General features: G+C 35.8%; 1 protein-coding gene across 1 annotated transcript in view; it reads right to left on the reverse strand.

Moving 5' to 3' along the window:
* Positions 1 to 1,120: 1,120 nt before the first annotated feature.
* Positions 1,121 to 22,372, reverse strand: part of LOC134385605 (UDP-glucuronosyltransferase 2C1-like) — a 37,534-nt gene continuing 16,282 nt past the window's right edge. The window contains 4 exon segments of the mRNA XM_063107316.1: positions 1,121 to 1,400; positions 3,123 to 3,205; positions 3,208 to 3,344; positions 4,205 to 4,292. Coding sequence (XP_062963386.1) covers positions 1,121 to 1,400; positions 3,123 to 3,205; positions 3,208 to 3,344; positions 4,205 to 4,292 — 588 coding nt within the window.

The following is a 22,372-nucleotide window of genomic DNA, read 5'->3' on the forward strand; positions in this document are numbered from 1 at the left end:
AATTCATTCACTGAGCTTGCTTAATACATAACACTAGCACAGTAATAATTCTTTGACATCAAGGACAAAGAATTGGCATATATACTGGGAGACAGTCTTTTTAAGAAAGAGAGGAAAATAGATCCTTTATTCTATGAAAATTAAACTTGTGCCTTTGTGTTTCCTGTAGATTTCTGGCTAATTCTAGTTAATAAGAAACCTAAGTACTTGTGCCTTGTATACTGATTACAATACGTGTCAAGAGAAGGCCAGGAAGAGTGATGGGGAAAAAGAAAAGGAAGAAGTGGGCATAGTCACTGATTGTGAGATGAAGAAATCATCCTCATAGCCAATAGCATTTTTAAGAAATGTATTTTTCTCCAAATTATCTGTAGTATAGCTAAATAGCTATATCTCTTCTTTCCACCATACCGTCGATCCTGCTAACTTGTCAAAATTATTGATTTTCCACACAGCCACAAAGTGATATGATACAAATTTGGCACTGACATTATAAATTTCCAAGTCAAGGGCGGACTGTAAAGACAAAACATAGTTTTTTTTTTATATTCAAGAAGGAGAAAATCTTGTGTCATATGGAAGGAAACTAGTGGAATAAAATACACTTTACAGGATGCAGAACAGAATCCCTGACTATCTCCTGATATTGCTAATTGGAAGGGAAGCTCTGGCTACAGCATATTTTATCCTATTTACTGACTAGTTCTTTAGGGAATATTCAGTAATTATTAAATGGACCCAAAATGGTGATGAATATTTAGAAAATATTTAATATGATTGATAATAAAAATAAAATTAACCATTTTGTTCCTAATGTCTCAAGTAGCATCTCAATTTGTTGAACTGAAAAATGTAAATAAAGCGAAAGCATTAAGATTATAGTAGTAGTAGAACAGTCCATGGGCTTGCTTATCTTCTACTTTTAAACAATAAACTATTTAAAACCTTATTTTGAAATCATTAGAATTAGACTACTTTGTCGATTACTTTATCATTGACATGATAAACTCAGGAATGGACAAGAACTTTGAAAAGACAGAGAGGAATCTGTTCACATCAGGGTCTAAATTTATTCACATGGGCTCTATCAAGATTTCCAGACAGAACTGTTAAAGAAAAACTACTCCCTCTTTCTTTTCTTCCCTGTCTTACCAAACTTCCTGCAACAAAACAGGCAACATTTTGTGAACAGGAATATACTAGTTGCCACACAGGCCAGTAGGAACCCAATCACGTCCAAGGAGTGGTACTGGAACCACGTGAGATTGTGGGAAGCTGGCCGCAGGTGCTTGGCTCCTTTGTGGCGCATGACAAATTCAGTCCAGAAGACTGCTCGATCCAGGGGCTTCACAGGCTGATCGTGGTGAATCTTTGATAACCTCATGGCATTCTCTTTGTAGCTGAAGATTAAATACATGGATAGCAACTTAAAGAATTTGTTAAGAACATGATACACCTGAAATTATGTCACATATTCTTAAAATGCTTGATGAGAGATAGCATTTTAAAGGTTCAGAAATAAGAATGTAGAATATGTTGGCTGAAAATGCCAAAGTTTGATCTCATTTGCCATGTATGGCGTTAGGGTTAAGGTAGTGACAGGCAGCAGCATTCAGGGGCAGGCCGATGATAAAGGAAACCCCTCCCCCACCCATGTTGGCCCGGAGTTTTTAGTGTGAACAATAAGCTGGTCTTCAACAGTGCCAAGTAGTGGTTTCAGTCTGCGATCATTTTGGCCACGATACTTCTGAGTAAAACAAAAAGCCCATCAGATCTTTCGGACATGAAATGAGGTCTCAGAGTGAGCAGATGCTGCAATCTTTGCTACAAGCTGTGGAGGGATTCAAGTGCCAGTGGTGAGATGGGACAATGGCAACAGCAAGGACACTGAACCTTCTACCTTCACTTAAGGAACAAAAGGCCAGGCCACAGTTTTGACTTAAGGTTTTGGATGTTTGAGCTAGAAGGAGGATTTCCTTGGATTTCAGAAGAAGGTGGAAGCTTTATTCTCCCACACCGAAGAACCAACATTAATTAAGGAGAGTGTAACAACATTAAATTATAGAAGATTGTAAAATGACATGTAGAAAGTTCTGAAGGAGAAAATTGTGAGCCAGAGATTTTATACAAAGCCAAGTTGATTATTGCTTTAAAAAGAAAACAAGGCAGACTTTCTTTAATATACAAAAATTCAAAGAATAAGTGTCTCTTCTGGATTTATTGCATAAAAATGAGAAAGCAACAAAAGCACCCAGATGCATAAACAAAATACTTCTCATAACAAATTACTAAGGACAGAGACTCACAGGACTGGGACAAATATAGTAAAACAGGAATGGCATCATTTAGTCCATATTTGTAAGCCTCAACCACATAAACACATATCAAACAAAAATTAATATCTGGTGTTTAATAGATGTGTGGGAAGCTGGAAAATGACTTCATAGTGAAAAGCCATTCTATGGTGACAAAATTTGAAACATTTAAAATATAATTATTCTAATCTCTTAATGTAAGCAATTTATCTGGTATTAAAGAAACATTTACTCAAAGCCTGGTGACTCTTTCAATTTTATTTTAGTGTTTTTTTTTTTTTTAAATATACCAGTATATGTTTTATTTAAAATTGTATTATCCATTTTTTATAAAATAACTTTCATTTTTTTCTTTGCTATTTATAAATTAGCAAAAACATTTTACCAGAGGTTATGTTTCCCTACCAGTAAGTTTGGTCATAAAAGCGTGGAGGGAGATTTTAGTGATTTTTAATTTTAATTTTTCTTTTTTTTTGTTATACTGTCTAAGTCCTGTATAATGGGAGTTTCTGTAAGTTTTTAAGATATTAACATAATTACTTTTTATAAAAATGAAGGCTTTTGCCTTTTTAACATAACTGATTTTCTTTAAAGCAATTTAAATATTTCTTTGAAGTTGTAATTTATTACCCATTCACAGTAGGTGAATCAAAATGCCTCCATAGAATTTTGGAAGTATAAGACAATCATGTTTGAGATTAGTATGTATTGGTAATTATTTAAGAGTAATTCATTTAAAATGGAATGAAACAATTTCTTGCTTTTAAGGAGGTAGATGCTTCTCAGAAAGAATACATATATACTCACGAAGGGTTGTTAATCACTGCCTTCAAAGCATGAAGCAGATCTGAACTCGTCATTGTTTCCAAGTCCACCTCAACAGCTGCCCCTCTTTGGCCTTTACTCGAGCCATATTATCAGGCTGATCAGCAAACAAGGGAATTCCCACCATAGGGACCCCATGGTAAATAGCTTCATAGATCCCATTGGTTCCACAATGAGTGATGAAAGCTCTGGTTTGGGGATGACCTAAGAGAAGAAAAAATAACGTAGCATTATTCTAAATTGTGAGAATTCCAGAAAGAGAGAAACATGGCATCTGTACAAAGTATTGACTTAATTAGGCAGCATCTTCTACATAACTTGCTGTGCCATGAGGCTTATATGTAAATTACTCTTGGCTCCAAAGGTGGTAGTGAGTAGTTACTCCAGCAATTAATTCAGGTCTCAAACATCTGAGATGATTTGTGTTGAGTTTAAATGATGGAGAGCAGTTGTCAGGCAGACAAGTTGTTGGGAGGAAGAATATATGAATACTAAGGATTGGAGGGATTTAAGAAACTAAACTGTTGTGTGATTGGGGAAGGGTAGGTAAGATGTGCAGAGTTTCAAGGAGAGAGCGTTAGTATAACAGGCTAGAAACACAGACTATGGAAAATTCATGAAGTGCTCTGTTTAAGAAAATGGGAAATTATACTTGATTTTATAGCAGTATGGAGTCATTTATAATATTAGAAATGGTGATATACAAATGGCCCACAACAGAATTATCAGATTTTTCTTTTCCAAAAGTTATAGAGGGCAAGATAGAAAAGAAGTGGGAGAAAGGATACAAGAATCAAGAGGGGGCTGCAATATTCCATGCAAAAGTTAATGAGAGCCTGATCTAAAAGCATGTTGATTCTCAGTCTGAGTCTGAATTTGTATAATAAATGGGAGAATTTTAGATTCTGCATTTATTTTGGAGCTCCAGAAGAAACATGAAGAAGACATTAAGTTTTTGTTTGCTAGTTTGCTTGTTTCAGATACAAATATGTTGGGGGTTTTCGTTGTTGAGTAATTATTCAGATTATCCCTCATCCCAGTCTGTTTAGTTTCTTTGGTCTTACCAAGAAGATCATTCTGCGGAATCCATTCATAGAGCCTTGTATTGGGTCCTAATGTATCTGGTTTCTTTCCTGTGTATCTCCACAGAACCTATTAAGACAAATGTCTTTATTAGAAGATAGGGATCAAAGCCCATCAGATGAGACAATTTCTTTGAATCAGTCTAGGTCATTGCCTCTATGTAACAGATGAGCAATCTGAGACCCTGAGAGATGAACTAGTGAGTGATTTTAAACCACTGAATCTACAGCTATATTTTAAATGCTTGCAAAGGTCTAATAGATTGGCTATCATTATCATTACAATTCTCACCTAGCAGATGAAAAGGGAAAAAAAGACAATCTGTAACTAAGAAAATTATGTATTAGTGTTACCAAGTCATCCTGGTAAAGAAGGGTTTTTAAAAGCAGTTTTCTGAAGCAAAAGGTAAAATATATTGTTTACATTCATTTTGTTAAGAATTTGTTAAATGTTTTCAAATTTATATCGTACTTGACAGTAACATAGAAGCAACCATTGTTTCTTTTTATTGTGGTAAAATACATATAACAATATTTATCATTTTAATGTTATAAGTACACAATTTCATAGCATTAAATACAACTACAGTGGTGTTTAATTATCACCACTGTCTGTATGAGGAATGTTTTCATCACCTTCAATATAATTGCTGGATCACTCAACAATAACTCCTCATCCTCCCTCCACTGCCACAATTTAGCCCCTGGTAATCTCTATTCTAATTCCTGTATCAATGAATTTAACTGCCCTGGGTGTTTCATAAAAATGGAATCATGCAGTATTTGCCTTTTTGTGACTGGCTTATTTTACTAAGCTTTATGTCTCTTCGGTTCATTTATGTTGTCACATGTGTCAGAACATCCTTCCTTTTTCAGGCTAAATAATATTCCATTGTGAGTAAATTTCACATTTTATTTACCATTCATCTGCCAATAGGCAAGTGAGTTGTTTCCATGTTTTGGGTATTGCCAATAATGCTGCTAAAAACACTCAAGTACACATATCTGTTCAAGTTTCTGATTTCAGTTCTCTTGAGTAAATACCCATGCTTGAAATTGAAGGGTCATATGGCAGTTCTATGTTTAAACTTTTGAGGAACTCACACACTGTTTTTCATGGTGGCTGCACCATTTTGCTTTCCCACAAGAAACGCACAAAGTTTCCAGTTTCTCCCATCCTCACCAACACTTGTTATTTTCCATCTTTTAATAGGTGTCCTAATGGATATGAAATGGTATCTCATTGTAATTATGATTTGCATTTCTCTAATGACTAATGATGCTGAGAATTTTTATGAGTTTATTGTCCACTTGTGCATCTTCTTTGGAGAAATGACCCCTGACTTCATTTCCCATTTTTGAATTGGGTTGTTTGTTGCAGTTGTTGTTGTTGTTGTTGAGTTTTAGGAATTCCTTAGGTATTACGGATATTCATTCTTACCAGATACATGATTTCTAAATATTTTCTTCTAATGTGTACATTGCATTTTGCTTTCATGTAAAAAGTTCTCATTTTGATGAAATCTAATTTATCTATATTTTTCTTTCATTGCCTGTGCTTTTAATGCCATGTCTATGAAATCATTCATTCCCAAATCCAATGGGATGAAGCTTTCCCCAATGGTATTTTTTTCTCTCAATATTTTTACAGTTTTAGCTCTAAATTTCAGTTCTCTGATCCATTTTTACTTAATTTTTGCACATGCTGTAAGGTAAGTGTGATAAGTAATTTAATAAGAAATATATATTTTGGTCTTTGTCCATAGTTTCTGGCTTGCATCTCCTAGACCCCTTGTAATTTACTAAGTGATGAGAGCAACAGGAATCAGGAGTATCCTTTGGTATAATATTTGGTCTTTTTTTCTCTGTTCCTGAAGCAGCTCAAGAGATAAAGACGAAAGAACAAAGAGGTATTTTTTTTTTTTTTTAATAACAAGGTTCTTAAAACACCTGAGTTTATGTTAATGAAGCTGATCTGAGTTTACGTTAATGAGGTGATTTTTGGAAGACCATAGAAAATCACAGGATGGAGGGCTGGTTGCCAACATGGCCAACCATGTGATTAGAGGGTTGAAACTTTCAGACCAAACTCCTGACTTCTTGGGAGAGAAGAGGGACCAAAGGTTGACTTGATCACCAATGGCCAATAACTTAGTCAATCCTGCCTATATAATTAAGCCTTCATACAAACTCAAAAGGACAGGGTGCATAGAGCTTCTGGGGTTGGCAAACAACAATGCATCCATATGCCAGGAGGGTGGAACACCCCAAAGATCAATGGGAAAAGAAGGTCCTGTGCTTGGGATCCTTCTGAACCTCTCCCTTTCTATCTCTTCATTTGGTATTGATTTGTATTCTTTAAAAGATCCCTTGTAATAAACTGGTAACCTAGTAAATAAACTGATTTCCTGGGCTCTGTGAGCTATTGTAGTAAATTATTGAACTTTAGTAATGGACTGTGAGGACCTCTTATTCATACCACAATTGGACTGAAGTTGTGGGCAATCTGGAGACCAACTAATGATTGGTGCCTGAAGGGGGAGCAGTTTTGTGAGACTGAGCCCTTAACCCCTGGGATCTGTTGCTATCTCTAGGCTGACAGCGTCAGAATTCAGTTAAATGGCAGTGCACCTAGTTTGTGTCTGCAAATAATTGAATTTGGTTGTTGTGGTAAAAAAATGTTGTCACAAACTGGTGGCCAGGAGTGAGTAAATATAGAGCATAACAGTTTGCTTTTCCCTTTTCTTTTGGTGTCAAAGACGTGGGATTTGCTGGAATGGTCCTGGCTCATGAACATGTGGTTTGCAAAGAGAAAGGATAAAAGGCTGGGGGATGAGGAACTGTTGATCCCTGGAAGGCTAGGAAGTCACCTAGGGCATGAAACTGCAGATGTGCTGCAATTTGATACAAAAGTTAAAAGTTACCAATGGAATTTGGAATTGGTAGTAGAACTGACTTCAAGGAGTTGGAAATCCCTCTGGGAATTTAAGTGTTGCATTAAAGTAGAGCATGTCAATGCCCGTCAGAAGACTCCCCTTCCAGGTTCAGAAGATGATTGGAACCACCAAGTGGAACTTTTGGTGCACTACCTAGAGGTGGCAACCTGGGTTCATGAAATGAGTGGATGTGGGAGAGCTGCCATAAAATAGACATAGGCTGAATCTAGTCATATTCCTCTTGCACCCCAAAATCATAAGAAGGTAACAAGAACTGTTCTGTTCACCAGCAAGAGAGATAGAGACTGCAGATGGCTAAGGGGAAGATTCACCAGGGAGATGGCACTGCACACATCTGACAAGTGGATTACATTAGAGCAATGCCAGCAGCACCAGGGGGCTATAAATGAGTCCAGACAGGAGAAGACACTCAAGACTGGGCTTTGCTTGCTGAGTGGTAGCTGAAAATGCTCAAATTACTATTTAAAAATTGGAACAGAAGATACTGTACTAATTTGGGCCACCAAACTATGTTTCTTCAGATCAAGGGACGTACTTTACAGCCAATAGTGTGAAGCAGTGGGCAAAGAGATATTATATCAAATGAACAAATCATGTTGCATATCATCCTCAGAGTAATGGTTCAGTAGAGAACTGGAAGAGACAGAACATTTGCTGTCTGCTGTGGTTTGAATGATTGTGCCCCATTCACAAATTTATCAGGAAACTTAATCCCCAATGCATCAATATTAAGATGTTGAGCCTGTAGAAGACGATTAGGTCATGAGGGCTTCACCTCCATGAATGAATTGGTGCCTAATAAAGGGCATGAGGCTTAAGATTGCTCCTTCAGTCCCTTCCACTATATGAGGACACAGCATCTGATTCCTCCAGAGGCCTCAGCTTTCAAGTAACCATTTTGGAGGAACAGAGAAGACATAAATAGACACTGAACCTGCCAACACTTTGATCTTGGACTCCTCAGCCTTGAGAACTGTGAAAAATAAATTTCTGTTAATTATAAATTCTCAGTCTTAGGTATTTTCTAATCGCAGCACAAATGAACTAAGATACTTTCTAAAGCTGGGGAAAATAAAGACATAAAAGACTGGCTTACACACCTTCATTAGTGTGTACTCACACTCAATGTGTGTGGTGGCTAAGGGAGGGTCCCCATCTTATAGATTCTTTCACTTTTCTCAGAGATCAAGGACAGAGGGAATCGAGAGAATGCTCGTGCAACTATACAATTCTTCCCCACATCAACTCAATTCTTTTTTTTATCTCTGCCTAAGGCAGTGATCCCAGGATCAAGCACACAACTGTGGGTGCCAGAAGCAGGGATGACTCCTAAGGCAGAAACTGTCACTATACCTTTAAATCTATATGTCAGAATTCCATTGAGCCTGATATGGTAGATTGTGCCTTTACCCCAGCTGAAAAAGTTGGAGTTAACAGTAAATGCTATTGTGCTCCCTGGTGGTCAGGATAGCCCATTAGTTTTATTCCCAAGTATGCTTACCCTCTGTGAATGAAAGTGAACTAAGGGCATGGCACTGGTTACACTAGTATTACTGCCAGCAATTGGGCCAGCACAGTGGCCAAACCTAACATTACATTTAAAGATAAAATGTTTGGATAAAAATTAATGACAATTGAAGAAAAGGGAAATAGTAGCTGAAGATAGAATAATGAATAAGTGGGTTTTGCAATGAAGGTAATACAACATTATATTAATACCCTGAGAAAGGCTCTGAGAGGCATTCTGGTCATACTGTATGCTGATGAATTGGAGTAATTAATAATGACTAAATGGAACTCTAGGAAATTGTTAGTATATTTTAATGAATATTTTACAAGCTACATCTACTGCAAAGGATACTATACAGGAAGGAATTTTCTACTGTTTTCTACTGGACCTTCAAATCATTTGGTGCATGGCTCCCAGCAGATGGATCACTGCATAACTATAAATCTTGATGTCTGAATGTTTAGAAAGGTCTCTGGTTATAATAGACAAAATATGACAGCATGTAAAACTCACCACAGTGTGCAGTTCACAAACACATCACCCTTGTTTTTATGGATGGAAAGCTATCTACAAATGGAAATGGAGAAAAACAATGGGTTGATGGGGGAATTAAAGCAGTAGGCTTCAAACAGTAGATCTGTATGATCCCACAACCCAGTTATTTCTCAAAGGCCCCACCCTCCAATTACCTAATAGACTTTTCCATCCTGTTAACGCTGCTACGATGGGGATCAAGTTTTTAATCGTGAACCCTTGAGGGACATATTCAATCCATAGCACTGACCCATAAGACAGAAAAGGGCCTTAGGAGATATAACTGCCAGTCTAGGTATTCTGCAACAGGCTGAACTCGATTTTAGTGAGAAGCAGCAGTCAGAGGAAAAAGATTTATTGATTGGAATAGGCAGATTTGAAAAAGTTCTCTTCCAAGGAGAAGGCAAAAAATGGGAATCAACCTGGAAAGATAATAAGGCTTTAGCAAAGTGGGTCAGGCAGACTGAATGAATGATACTGAATATTGCTCAAACCCAACATTGGGAAAAGGCCTGAGAGTTGGTCTAGCAAACTATTGACCCTGAGGGATTGCAATTTGTAGCCAAGTAAGATGTAAGTTGTGGGTAACCTGGTTACCTACTATTTGCAATTGGCTTCTTAGTTGGAGGGCAGTCTTTGGGAGTAAGCCCTTAATCTGTGGAAACATGCTATTGCCAGGTAAATAGTATTACAATTGAGTTAAATTGTAGGACACACAGTCAGTGTCTGTAGAGAATCGAACTGAATTGTTGTGGAGAAAAACACCCACGTATCTGGTGGCCAGAAGTTCTGTGTTGTGGGAATAGAGAAAAAGAGGTTTATTTCTTTTTTTTTCCCCCTTATTCAGTATGGGTCCAACATCATTCTTCTGCATGTGGATATCTAGTTTTTCCTAAGACCGATTTTTAAAAAGAGAGTCCTTTTCTATCGAAAGTTTTTGGTACACTTTTTGAAAATCAACTGATCGTTGTCTCAGTCTTTTCCTCGTGCTATAACAGAATACTTTAGACTTGGCAATTTATGAACAGTAAAAACCTATTTTTCGAAGTTCTGGAGACTAGAAAATCCAAGATCAAGGTGTCAGAACATTTGAAGTCTGGTGAGGACCTGTTCTATTGGTGGCATTGTCTCACAGAATCCTCATATGGTAGAAAAGGAGGGAGAGACAGAAGGACAAAAGGCATTAGGGCACTCAGTTCAACCTTTCTTGTAAGGACACACATTCAATCATGAGGACTTGATGTCTCCTCAGGCCTGAAATATAGCTGCCTTCTATGTCACCAACATTTGACTATAGAGTCATTTGTTTCTGTTTTGGCAGCAGGCAGCCAGATTGGGTTCAGGAACATTAGCAATGCTGTCTTCCAATCCATGAACAGAGGATGACTTTCCATTTATTTAGGTCATCTTTACTTTCTTAGAGCAATAAGGTTTTGTAGATTTCAGTATATAAATATTTAACCTCCTTCATCAAATTTATTCCTAAGTATTTTATTCTTTGAGTTGCTCTTATTGGAACTGCTTTCTTAATTGTGTTTTCTAATTGTTCATTAATGGTTTAGAGAAACACTAATTTTTGTGTTGATGTTATACCCTGCAACTTTGTTGAATTCATTTATCAGCTCTAATATTTCTTTGTGGATTCTTTGGAATTTTCCGTATAAAAGATCATGTCATATGCACACAGACATAGTTTTACCTTTCTTTTTTTTAGTTTACATGTTTTTTATATCTCTGTCTTGTATAATACCTTTGCCTAGAGGTCAGAGTTTAATGTTAAATAGCTGTGGCATCAAGCAGGCATCCTCGTCTTGTTTCTGATCTTAGGGGGAAAGCTTTCAGTTTTTGCCATTATATATGATGTTAGTTGGGGAGTTTTCATAGAAACACTTTATGATTTTGAGGAATTTTTCATCTATGTTTTTCTTTCTGAGCATTTTCATCATGTAAGAGTGTTGAATCTTGTCATATTTTTTTCTTTTTAATTTGAAATGATCATACGTTTTATTTTTTGTTCAATTAATGTGGTATATTACATTAATTGATTTTATCACGTTAAGTTACCCTTGCATTTCTTGGATAAATCTTTGTCTTGGTGAATAATCCTTTAAATATGCTGCTGGATCTCATTTGGCAATATTTTGTTGGGGGTGTCTTTATTGTTTTCTAAGTATAGATTTATTCTTTATTCTAATCAGTAATCAATGTTTATTTTCAATCTGAGAAATCATGTCTTTGATCAGGAGAGGGTTTTTATTAATCCATATTTATTGGTCTTTAATTTTTTAGGGTGTGACATAATTGGCTGTGGTTAGGGTAAATCTGGTCTCGTGAAATGATTTTATGAGGTGATGCCTCCTCTTCAATTGTTTTGAAAGACATTGCAAAGGATTACTGTCAATTCTTTAAGTGCTTGGTTGAATTCACCAGTGAAACTTTAAGGTCCAGGAGTTCTTTTTTGGAAGATTTTTATTATTAATTTCTGCCAAAATTGTTGTATTTTTTCTTGAATCAGTTTAAGTAATTTGTACACTTTAAGGAATTTTTCTATTGCTTGATTTGTTGTTGCATAATTATTCAAAATATTCTCTTATAACCTTTTTATTTCTGTAAAGTCAGAAGGAATATCCCCAGACTTATCTCTGATTTCAGTTATTCTTTTTTTCCTTTTGTCAGTATAGCCAAAGATATTTTCAATATTTTTGACCTTTGTGAATAACTGGTTTTGCTTTCACTGAATTTCTCTATTGTTTTTCTATTCTGTTTTGATTACCTTTAGTTAAATCTTCATTAATTGCTTCCTTCTGCTAACTTTGAGTTCAGTGTGTACTTCTTTTTTTTTAATGTATAAAATTAGATGATATATTTGAGATCGTTTTTGTTTTTCAGTATATGCATTTACAGCAATAGATTTCCCTCTGAGCAACAGAATTCTCACATAATTTTGTGTAAGTTGTCTTTCACTTATTTTAAAATATTTTCTAATTGCCCTGGGATTTCTTCTTTGACCATTGGTTGTTAACTTCAACAGCATACAGGAACTCTTTTCCTATACAGTTCTAACTCATCTTTCTGTTATTGATGTCACATATTAAATCTTTACATATTGTTTGCCAAATATCATAGAGTGATAATTTTTTAATGCACTTGTCTTGTAAAACATTGAGAAAAGTAAGATGTGGAATTCTAATTAAAAGAACAATAGTATTTACTTTTATAAGTGTTCATATATTTATCTTTATTGTGGGTCTTTATTTTTTTATATGGGTTCAAGTCACTTTCTAGCAGCCTTTAATTTCAACCTGAAAGATTTTCTTTCATATGTTTTACAAAGTAGGTCTGTTGGTAATGGACTCCCTCAGCTTTTGTTTATCTGGAAATATCTTAATTTCATTCTCGTTTTTGAAGGACTGTTTTGCTGAATACAGAATTCTCTATTGACATTTTTTTCCAGCATTTTGAGTATATCTGCTCACTGCCTTTTAGCCTCCAAGGTTTCTGATGCGAAATCGATCAATAATCTTGTCACACGTCACTTTTATATGATGAGCATCTACTTTTTTGTTGTTTTTTAAATTTCTTTTCTTTTTCTTTTTCTTTCTTTTTTTTTTTTTTTTTTTGTGACCGGTAAGGGGATCACAACCCTTGGCTTGGTGTCGCTCGCTGAGGGCACCGGCCATCCCCTATATAGGATCCGAACCCGCCGCGGGAGCGCTGCCGTGCTCCCAGCAGCCGCACTCTATCGAGTGAGCCACGTGGTCAGCCCTAAATTTATTTTCTTAAGAATATTCGTGAGATACAAAGCTGATTGTCACCCCTTGTGGCATGATGTGAGAGCCAGATTCAAACTGGCAGCATTCCCATTACCAGAAATTGCTTTTGTACCCCGTGTCCCCCACCCAATTATCCCAACTTCCCTCCCTCTTCTTCTCCCTGCCCCCACCACTCCACTTTGTAGCTCAAGGAATGCTCTCTCCCTCGGCAAGACCAACACACTACTGTGGCCTTTCTTTCCTTCCTTCTTTTCTCTTAGTTCACACTTATGAGTGAGAACTTGTGTTATTTATCCCTCTGTACTTTCTTTAACTCAACATAAGTTTCTCCAGACTCATCCATGTTGTTGCTAATGCAAATCTCATTTTTTTTTTAATGGCAGAATAGTAGTCCATGTCCATATATACTACAGTTTCCTTATCCAGTCATCCATTGATGAACATTTAGATTGGTTCCATGTCTTGGCTATTGGAAACAAAAGTGCAATAAACATAAGAATGCAGGTATCCCTTTGACATGATGATTTCCATTCTTCTAGATATATACCCAGAAGTGGGATTGCTGGATCGTATGGAAGATCCATCTGTAGTTGTTTGAGAAAACTCCATACTGTTTTCCATAGTGGTTCTACTAAGTTACAAGCCCACCAACACTGTAGGAGTGTTTCCTTCTCTCCACAACCTTGCCGGCATTTGTTATTCACAGTCTTTTTGATTATAGCCAGTCTAACTGGGGTGAGGTTGTATCTCAATGTAGTTTTAATTTGCATTTCCTGATTACTAGTGACGGTGAGCATTTTTTCACATACCTGTTGGCCATTTGTATGTCTTCCTTTGAGAAATATCTATTGAGCTCTTGTGCCCATACTTTAATTGGGTTATTTGATTTCTTTTCTGTACAATTGCTTGAGTTCTATGTATATTCTGTATATTAATCCATTGTCAGATGTACAGTTAGCAAAAATTTTCTCCCACTCTGTAGGTTGTCATTTCACTCTGTTGATCATTTCTTTTGCTGTGCAGAGCTTTTTATTTTGATATGTTCCCATTTGTTATATTTTCTTCTGCTGCTTGTGGTTCCAGACTTGTGTTCATAAAGCCTATGCCCAGACCAAGTTGCTGAAGTGTTTCACCTATATTTTCCCTTAGTAATTATACAGTTTAAGGTGTTATACTGAAGTCTTTAATCCATTTTGAGTTGATTTTAGTGTATGGTGAGAGATGCATATCTAGTTTCATTCTTCTGCCTATGGATATCCAGTTTTCCCAGCACCACTTGTTGAAGAGGCAGTCTTTTCCGCAAGGTAGATTTTTGTTGCCTTTGTCCAAATTCAGACGGTTGTAATCTAGAGGTGTGATTTTGGTGTTCTCAATTCTACTCCACCAGTTTGAATGTCTATTTTTATACCAGTACCATGTTATTTCAGTTACAACAGCTTTGTAGTATAATTTGAAGTCAGGTAGAGGTATGCCTCCAGCTTTATTTTTTTGCTCAGGATTGCTTTGGCTATTTGGGGTCTTTGTTGTTCCATATGAAATGTAAGATTAATTTTTTTCCCATTTCTGTGAAGAATGTCATTGGTATTTTGATGGGGATTGCATTGAATTTGTAGATCACTTTGGGTAGTATAGACATTTTTGCAATGTTAATTCTTCTGATCCAAGAGCATGAAATATCTTTCCATCATTTTGTGTCTTCTTTAATGTCTTTTAGAAGTGGTTTGTAGTTCTCATTATAGTGGTCTTTCACCTCCTTGGTTAAATTGATCCCTAGGTATTTTATTATATTTTTGGTGACAATTGTATATGGGCTTACTTTTTTTATTTCTCTTTCCATTAGTTCATTATTTGGGTACATAAATGCAACTGATTTGGGGGCATTTATGATGAGCTACTTCTCCCTTGTTGCTTTCAAGATTCTCATTGTCTTTGACTTTCAACAGCTTAAGTATAATGTATATTGATATGGATCTCTAAGTGTATCCTACTTTGAGTGTACAGAGCTTCTTTGATTTATAGAATCTTGTCCTTTATAAAATTTTGAACATGTCCAGCCATTATTTCTTCAAGTATTCTTTGTGCCATTTTTTTTTTTATTTCTTCATTTTCTAGTATTCCCACATGTTGTTCCATTTGATAGTATCTCACAAGTCCCTTGGGCTCTGTTCACTTTTCTTTATTCTTTTTTCTTCTCTTTTCTCAATAATTTCAATTGTTCTTTATTCATTGCCAATAATCTCTTTGACTTCCTACTATGTGCTTTTGAGCCCACCAGTAAATTTTTAATTTCATCTACTTTACTTTTCAGCTCCAGAATTTCCTTTTGTTTCCCATTTATAATTTCTTTCTTCTTGTTGATATTCTCATTTTGTCCATATCTTATTTTTCTGTCTTTCTTGTCAATATACCCCCTAGTTTTGAGGGCATTTTTAAGACAATTTTTTAAAAGTTTTTGTGTATTAATTCCTAAGTCTGAGCTTCCTCTGAGATGGTTTCTGTCATTTTGTTTCTTTGAATGAGCCATACTTTCATATTTCTTTTTGTGCTTTGTGATACTTGTTGAAGACTAGACATTGATCCTTATAATGTACTAACCCTGGAATCAGAAGACCCTTTTTCCTGAGGGCTTGTCTTTTTAATTGTTGCAAGGTGTCTATTCTAGGATCAGCCTGAAGCAAAAACTTGACGTTTTCTCAGGTGTTTTTCTGAGCATGTACCTTTCCGTGGGCACGTGTATGACTTTCTAAATTGCATACACACATTGCATACACACATTGCATACACACATTCACAGGAAGGATGCAGACATGTTTCCTGCCATGGTGTTGAGTAAAGGAGAATTTGTAGCCACTTCTGTGCTAAAGGCTGAAATTGACTGAAATTCTTTATAATATAACAGCCAGGCTTTCCCCTGGAATTTGCAAGCATTCAAATAGATACCAGAGTTTCAAAATAGCTACCTTATATAATTTTTTCCAGTGTAATTATTATGTGGAAAACTGGATTCTTGGTGTTTCCTATTCCACCACCTTTCTTGAAGTCATCTCTAATCATTGTCTTTTAAGGCAATTGAAAATTCAATCTTTTTATGAAGATTCTTTTTAGATAAAATATTTAAATGCGTGCATTATGTGATGCTCAAATCAGGATAATTGCTATGTTCTGCATTATCAATGTAATCATATTTTGCGGCCTTTTACCAATCTATTGCTGGCCCCTCTCCACCTCCACCTTTCCCACCTCTAGTGGCCTCAGTTCGGTTCTCTTTTTTTGAAAGTTCAACAAGTTATTGTGATGATTGTATATTTCTTTCTTACTTTTAAATTTACTTGCTCATTTTTTAATTCTCATTTATGAGTAAGTATTTCTGTTTCTGTGCCTGGTGTATTTCCCTTAACACTGGTATGTGCAATCAATTGCATTTCAATAAAAAAAGAATTTTAAAAAAGGAATTAAAGATAAAAAAGAAAGAACAAAGCTGAAAGTATCTCATTATCTGACCTCAAAATATGCTATAAAGCTCCAATAACCAAGACATTGTGGTATGAACATGTGAAAAAGTGCTGAACATCACTAATCATTAGGAAATTGCAATTCAAAGCCACAATGCCCCCTCACCTCACCCCAGGTAGAGGGATTATTAACCAAAAGACTAAAAGTAACAAAAGTTGGTAAGGATGCAGAGAATGGGGAAAACTTAAACAGCATTGGTGGGAGTGTAAATTGGTACAGGCTTTATGGGCAACAGTATGGAAGGTCCACAAAAAACAAAACAAAAAAATAGAACTACCTTATGCTCTAACAATCTCAGTACTGATTATATATGCAAATAAAATGAAATCAGTATGTTGAAGAGATAACTACAATCCCATGCTCACTGTATCACCACTCACAATGTCTAATAGATGGAATTTATAAATGTCCTTCAATGGATGAATGGATAAAAAAAATATGGTGTATACGGACAATAAAATATTTTTCAGCCATTAAAAAAAATGACTGCCATTTGTGGCAACATGCATAAACCTAGAGACCATTATGTTAACTGAAGAAAGCTAGGCACAGAAATACAAATACTGCATTATCTCATTCACATGTGGAATCTAAAAAAGGATTTCTCGTAGAAGTAGAGAGTAGAATAGTGGTTACCTGAAGCTCAGGATGGGAGTGTGGATTGAAAAGGGGTTGGTCTATGGTACAAATTTACAGTGAGAAAAGAAGAATAAGTTTTGGTGTTCTATGGTAATGGCAACTAATAATATTGTATTATGTATTTCAAGATAGCTAGAAAAGATCTTGAATTTTATCACCACAGTAGAGCTTTAGGTGATAAATATGCTAGCAACTATATATGCAGGTATTGAAACAATACACTATGGATACCGCATAAACATGTAAATTCTATATAAAAAATAACAATAATACAATTTTCTATGGAATCAAAAGAACTATCAAAACAGTGCCTTGGATTGAGTGTCTCCCCAAAACTTGACCCCCACTTTGACAGTGTTAATAGGTTGAAAAATCATTTTATGGTAATTGAAAGGGTGATTAGATTGTAGGACCATACCATGGTAAGTGGATTAAAAATGGTGGTCATGGTATGGTATGGAGGGCTTTAAAAAGAGAATGAATAAGGAGGTTAGTCTCTCTCTGCTCCACAATTTTCACAATGTGATACCTTGTGTCACTGTCACTAACACCAAAACCCTCACCAGAGACTTCCCAGCCTCTGAAACTGTGAGCAATATATTTCATTTTTTAAAAATGATCCAGTTCCATGTATTTTGTTATAAGTAACAAAAACAGACTAATACAAACAGGTTCTGCTTCCACAAATAGTTTTTGAAAGAAATTTTGTTGTGAATACAAGCATTATCAATAGCATTTCAAACATAAAATTATATGTAATTGTCTATTTAACGAAAGGTAGAAAGAAAAATTGTCCATGGTAGTTTAAGAAAAACACCACTCAGTTATAATCTAACCTTTTGTGTTAGCAAAAAATGATATTGTATGAGATTGTAAATTTCACAAAATTTTTACTGTATAAGTAATAATTTTTACTTCATTGAAATAGATCAGGAGCTGAATACACATTTTTCAAAGAAGAAATACAAATGAATAACAAATATATGAAAAAATGCTCAGCATCACTAATCATATGAGAAATGCAAATGAAAATCACAGTGAGATACCTCACCCCAGTTAGAATTGCCATTATCTAAAAGGAAGAAAAAAAAATGCTGGCCAAGATGTGGAAAAATGGGAACTCTTATACATTGTTGATAGGAATGTAAATTAGTACAGCTATTATGGAAAAGAGTATGAAGATTTCTGAAACAACTACAGATAAAGCTGCCAGAAGATTCAGGAATCTTACTACTGGGTATATATCCAAAGGAATGAAAATCAACAAGTCAAAGCTGTACCTGCACTCCCCTGTTTATTGAGGCCCTATTCATATCAGTGAAGTAACCAATCTAAATGTCATTCAATGCATGATTAGATAAAGATAATGTGGTATTTACGCACAATAGAATATTATTCAGCCATAAAAACAAATGAAATTCTGCCCTTGACAACAACATAGATAAGATTGGAGAAAACTATTTTAAGTGAAATAATCCAGACACAGAGAAAGAAATACCGCATGATCTCACTCATGTGGGGAAGATAAAAAGGTTGATCTCATTAACGTAGAGAGTAGAATAGTGGTTACAAGAAAGTAGTAAGGGGAGAAGAAAGGGGGGATGGGGAGAGGATGGACAATGGCTACAAAATTGTAGAGAGAGAGGAAGAATATGATCTAGAGTTCTATGGCAATATGCAGAGGCTGCAGTAAACAAAGGACTGTGTAGCTTGAGTAGCTAGTTTACAGGATGCTGAATGTTCCCAAAATAGAGATGTAAAAAATATTTGAAGTGAAGGATAGACTAAATGCCCTACACAGCATGAATGTACTTCATAACTTCATAAATGTATACAATTATCATGAGTCAATTAAGAAAAATAAATTAACAACAACAAAAAAGAAATAGAGAATAGACTAGTGGTTAGCAGAGCCAGAGAAGGAGTGCGGGCAAAAGGGAAAGGTTGGTAGACCAATACAAAATAACAAAGTTACAGTTACATATGAAGAATAGTTCTGGTTATCTAGGATGGCAATAGCTAATAATATTGTATTGTATATTCCAAGATAGCCAGAAAAGGGGACCTTGAATGTTATAACCACAAAGAAATGACAAATATTTAGATGATAGATATAGTAACTTCTATGACTGGACCATCATGCAGTATATGCATACATTAAAGAACACACTCTAATCATAAATGTGTATAATGAAAAAAATGTATTTTAAAAAATGAATGAATGAATAAATAAAACAACCATTATTTAGGAAATACCTCAGGAATACAAGCTGTTAATTACAGGCTCAACCAGGTCCTGGCCCAAAATGCTTAATTAAAACTAAATATAAAGTGTCTCCAGCCCTGGAGGGAGCTGCCTAGAGCCCCAGTAGGCACTGAGGTGAGACAAGCCCCACGTGCCTTTGGGGACTAAGACTCCAACCTGGGAAAGCCCTGCTCACTGGTGGAACAGGAGCCAAGGTGAGGTACATACACTGCCACAGCTACTGTCACTTCAAGCATGGCTCACCATCACAGTAGCAGCCATGGCCACTCTACTTGTAATCTGCTGCACACTCAACTACATCAATATATGAAGATTCACAGGCAATGCCTACAAATAGAGGAGCTAATCTTTACCCTCAAAAAGAAGATATAGAAGAAATAGGAGAAGAACAGAGTAATAGAAGCAAGAAGTTCTCTACCATATCACCAAATCATCAACGAAAAAATACTAGAACTACAAATAAAGAAGAAGATATGACACCACTGCAGGAGTACAGTAATGCTCAAGCAAAAGATCCTACAGAACAGGGAATGATGGAAATATCTGAAAAGGAATTCCAAGAAATAATCCTAAGAAAACTAAAAGAGATAGGTGAAGATTCAATTAGAGAACCCAATGAAACAAGAAAAAATATCCAGATTATAAAGGAGGAAATGTATAAAGAGATTTAAAACCTTTACAAAGAATGCAACAGACTCTTGGAAATAAAAGATTCACTCAATGAAATAAAAAACCACAACAGACAGCTTGAGGAGCAGGCTAGAGCAAGCAGAATAAAGAATTTTAGATCTCAAAGACAATCTTTTTGAAATAACCCAGGCAGACAAAAAAGGAAAAAAAAAATTTAAATATAATGAAGAAAATCTTAGAGAGCTAGCAGACAATCTCAAATGCTCTAAGATCTGAATCATGGGTATTCCAGAAGGGGAGGAAAAAGGAAAAGGCATTGAAGACCTATTTGAGGAAATAGTAAGAGAAAATTACCCAGGTGTAGGGAGAGATGAAGACATTCAGTTCCAGGAAGCTTAAAGGTACCCAGACAGATTAAATCCAAAAAGATCCTCTCCAAGACACACTATAGTCAAATTGGCAAAGCTCAAAGACAAGGAGTGAATTCTAATAGCAGCAAGAGAAAAGTGTCAATTCACCTACAAGGGCACCTCCATAAGACTAACAGCAAACTTCTCAACTGAAAACCTACAGGCAAGAAGAGAGTGGGATGATATACTCTAAATACCATAAGAAAAAAATTGTCAGCCAGGAATTCTATAACCAGCAACGCTCCCTTCTGATATGAGGGAGAAATAGTATATTCCCCAGAGAAACAAAAATTGGGGGAGTTCGCCACCACACAACTAGCTCTGCAAGAAATCCTCAAGGGAGTCCTTCAGCTGGAATCTGAATGATGATCACTGTCACAGATGCAAAAGAAAGAGCAAAACCTGCTGTTAAAATAAAAATGCCCCTATGGAAAATGGTATGGAGGTTCCTCAAACATTTGCAGATAGATCTACCATATGACCCAGTTTTCCCACTGCTGGGAAAAGACCCAGGGAATGGAAATCATCAAGTCGAAGCTATACCTGTTCTCCAATGTTCATTGCAGCACTATATACAATAGTTAAGAGTTGGAACCAGCCCAAATGTCCATCATCAGATGAGTGGATATGGAAAATGTGGTATATGTACACAACGGAACACTACTCAGCAATAAAAAAGAATGAATTACTGCCATTTGCAACAACATGGATGGACCTAGAGAGAATTATATTAAGTGAAATGAGTCAGGCAGAGAAAGAGAAATATCATATGTTTTCACTTATTTGTGGGAACTAAAAATAAATAAATAAATACACAAATAAACTGTGGGAAAGGGTAGAAGACACAACAATCACAATTCCTTGAAGTTGATAGGACAAGTGAACAGATATGAGGTTGTTAGGAGGCAGGGGGAGAGGGAGGTGCAAGGGAGGTTTTGGTAATGTGCCACAATAATCAAAAACATTGTATACTGACAAAATAAAATAAAATTTAAAAAAATGCAAATGAGAAAGAGAATGAGGCTAAATCATGCCAACTTAAATTTCCAACTAACATTGAAGAAGAGAAAGAAAGCGGTGGTAATGAACAAAATAAATTTAAAACATCTAAACAAAAAGAAATCAAAAAACAGGAGTTAAATAATACCTGCCAATATCCCTAATTGTGAATGTATTAAACTCCCCATTCAAAAGACACAGACTGACCAGTTAGATTAAAGGCTATACCTGAGTATACGCTGTCTTCAAGAGACTCAGCTCACCTGTAAAGACAAACACAGATTAAAAGTGAAGGGATTGGAAAAGATATACCATGCAAATGGAAACCAAAAACAGGCAGGAGTAGTTATTCTTGTATTGGATAAAAGACACTTTAAATCAAAAACCATAAACAGGTACAAAGAAGGTCATTATAAAATGATGAAGGGATCTATTCAGCTAGAAGATATAACCATAATAAATATGTATGTACCCAATACTGGAGCACCCACATATATAAAGCAAACACTGTTATACCTAAAGAAAGAAATAGACTCTAATGTGTTAATAGTGAGTGACCTGAACACACCTCTCACTATGGGACAGATCTTCCAGACAACACATCAACAAAGAAACACAGGATTTAGACTATACCTTAGACCAACTGGACCTTCCAGATATATACATAATATTTCACCCAACAACTACAGATTATACATTCTTCTCATCGGCACATGGAACATTCTGCAGGATACACCACATCAACAAAATCAAGGACAAAAAACATGTAATTATTTCAATAGATGCATAAAAAGCATTTCACAAAATTCCAAGTACCTTCATGATAAAGACTCAGCAAATCAGGATTAGAAGGAAAGTATCTCCACACAGTACACGTCATTTCTGTCAAGCCCATTGCCAGTACCATCCTGAATGAGGA

Source organism: Cynocephalus volans, chromosome 9 (assembly GCF_027409185.1).
Source record: "Cynocephalus volans isolate mCynVol1 chromosome 9, mCynVol1.pri, whole genome shotgun sequence".
Classification (NCBI taxonomy): domain Eukaryota; kingdom Metazoa; phylum Chordata; class Mammalia; order Dermoptera; family Cynocephalidae; genus Cynocephalus; species Cynocephalus volans.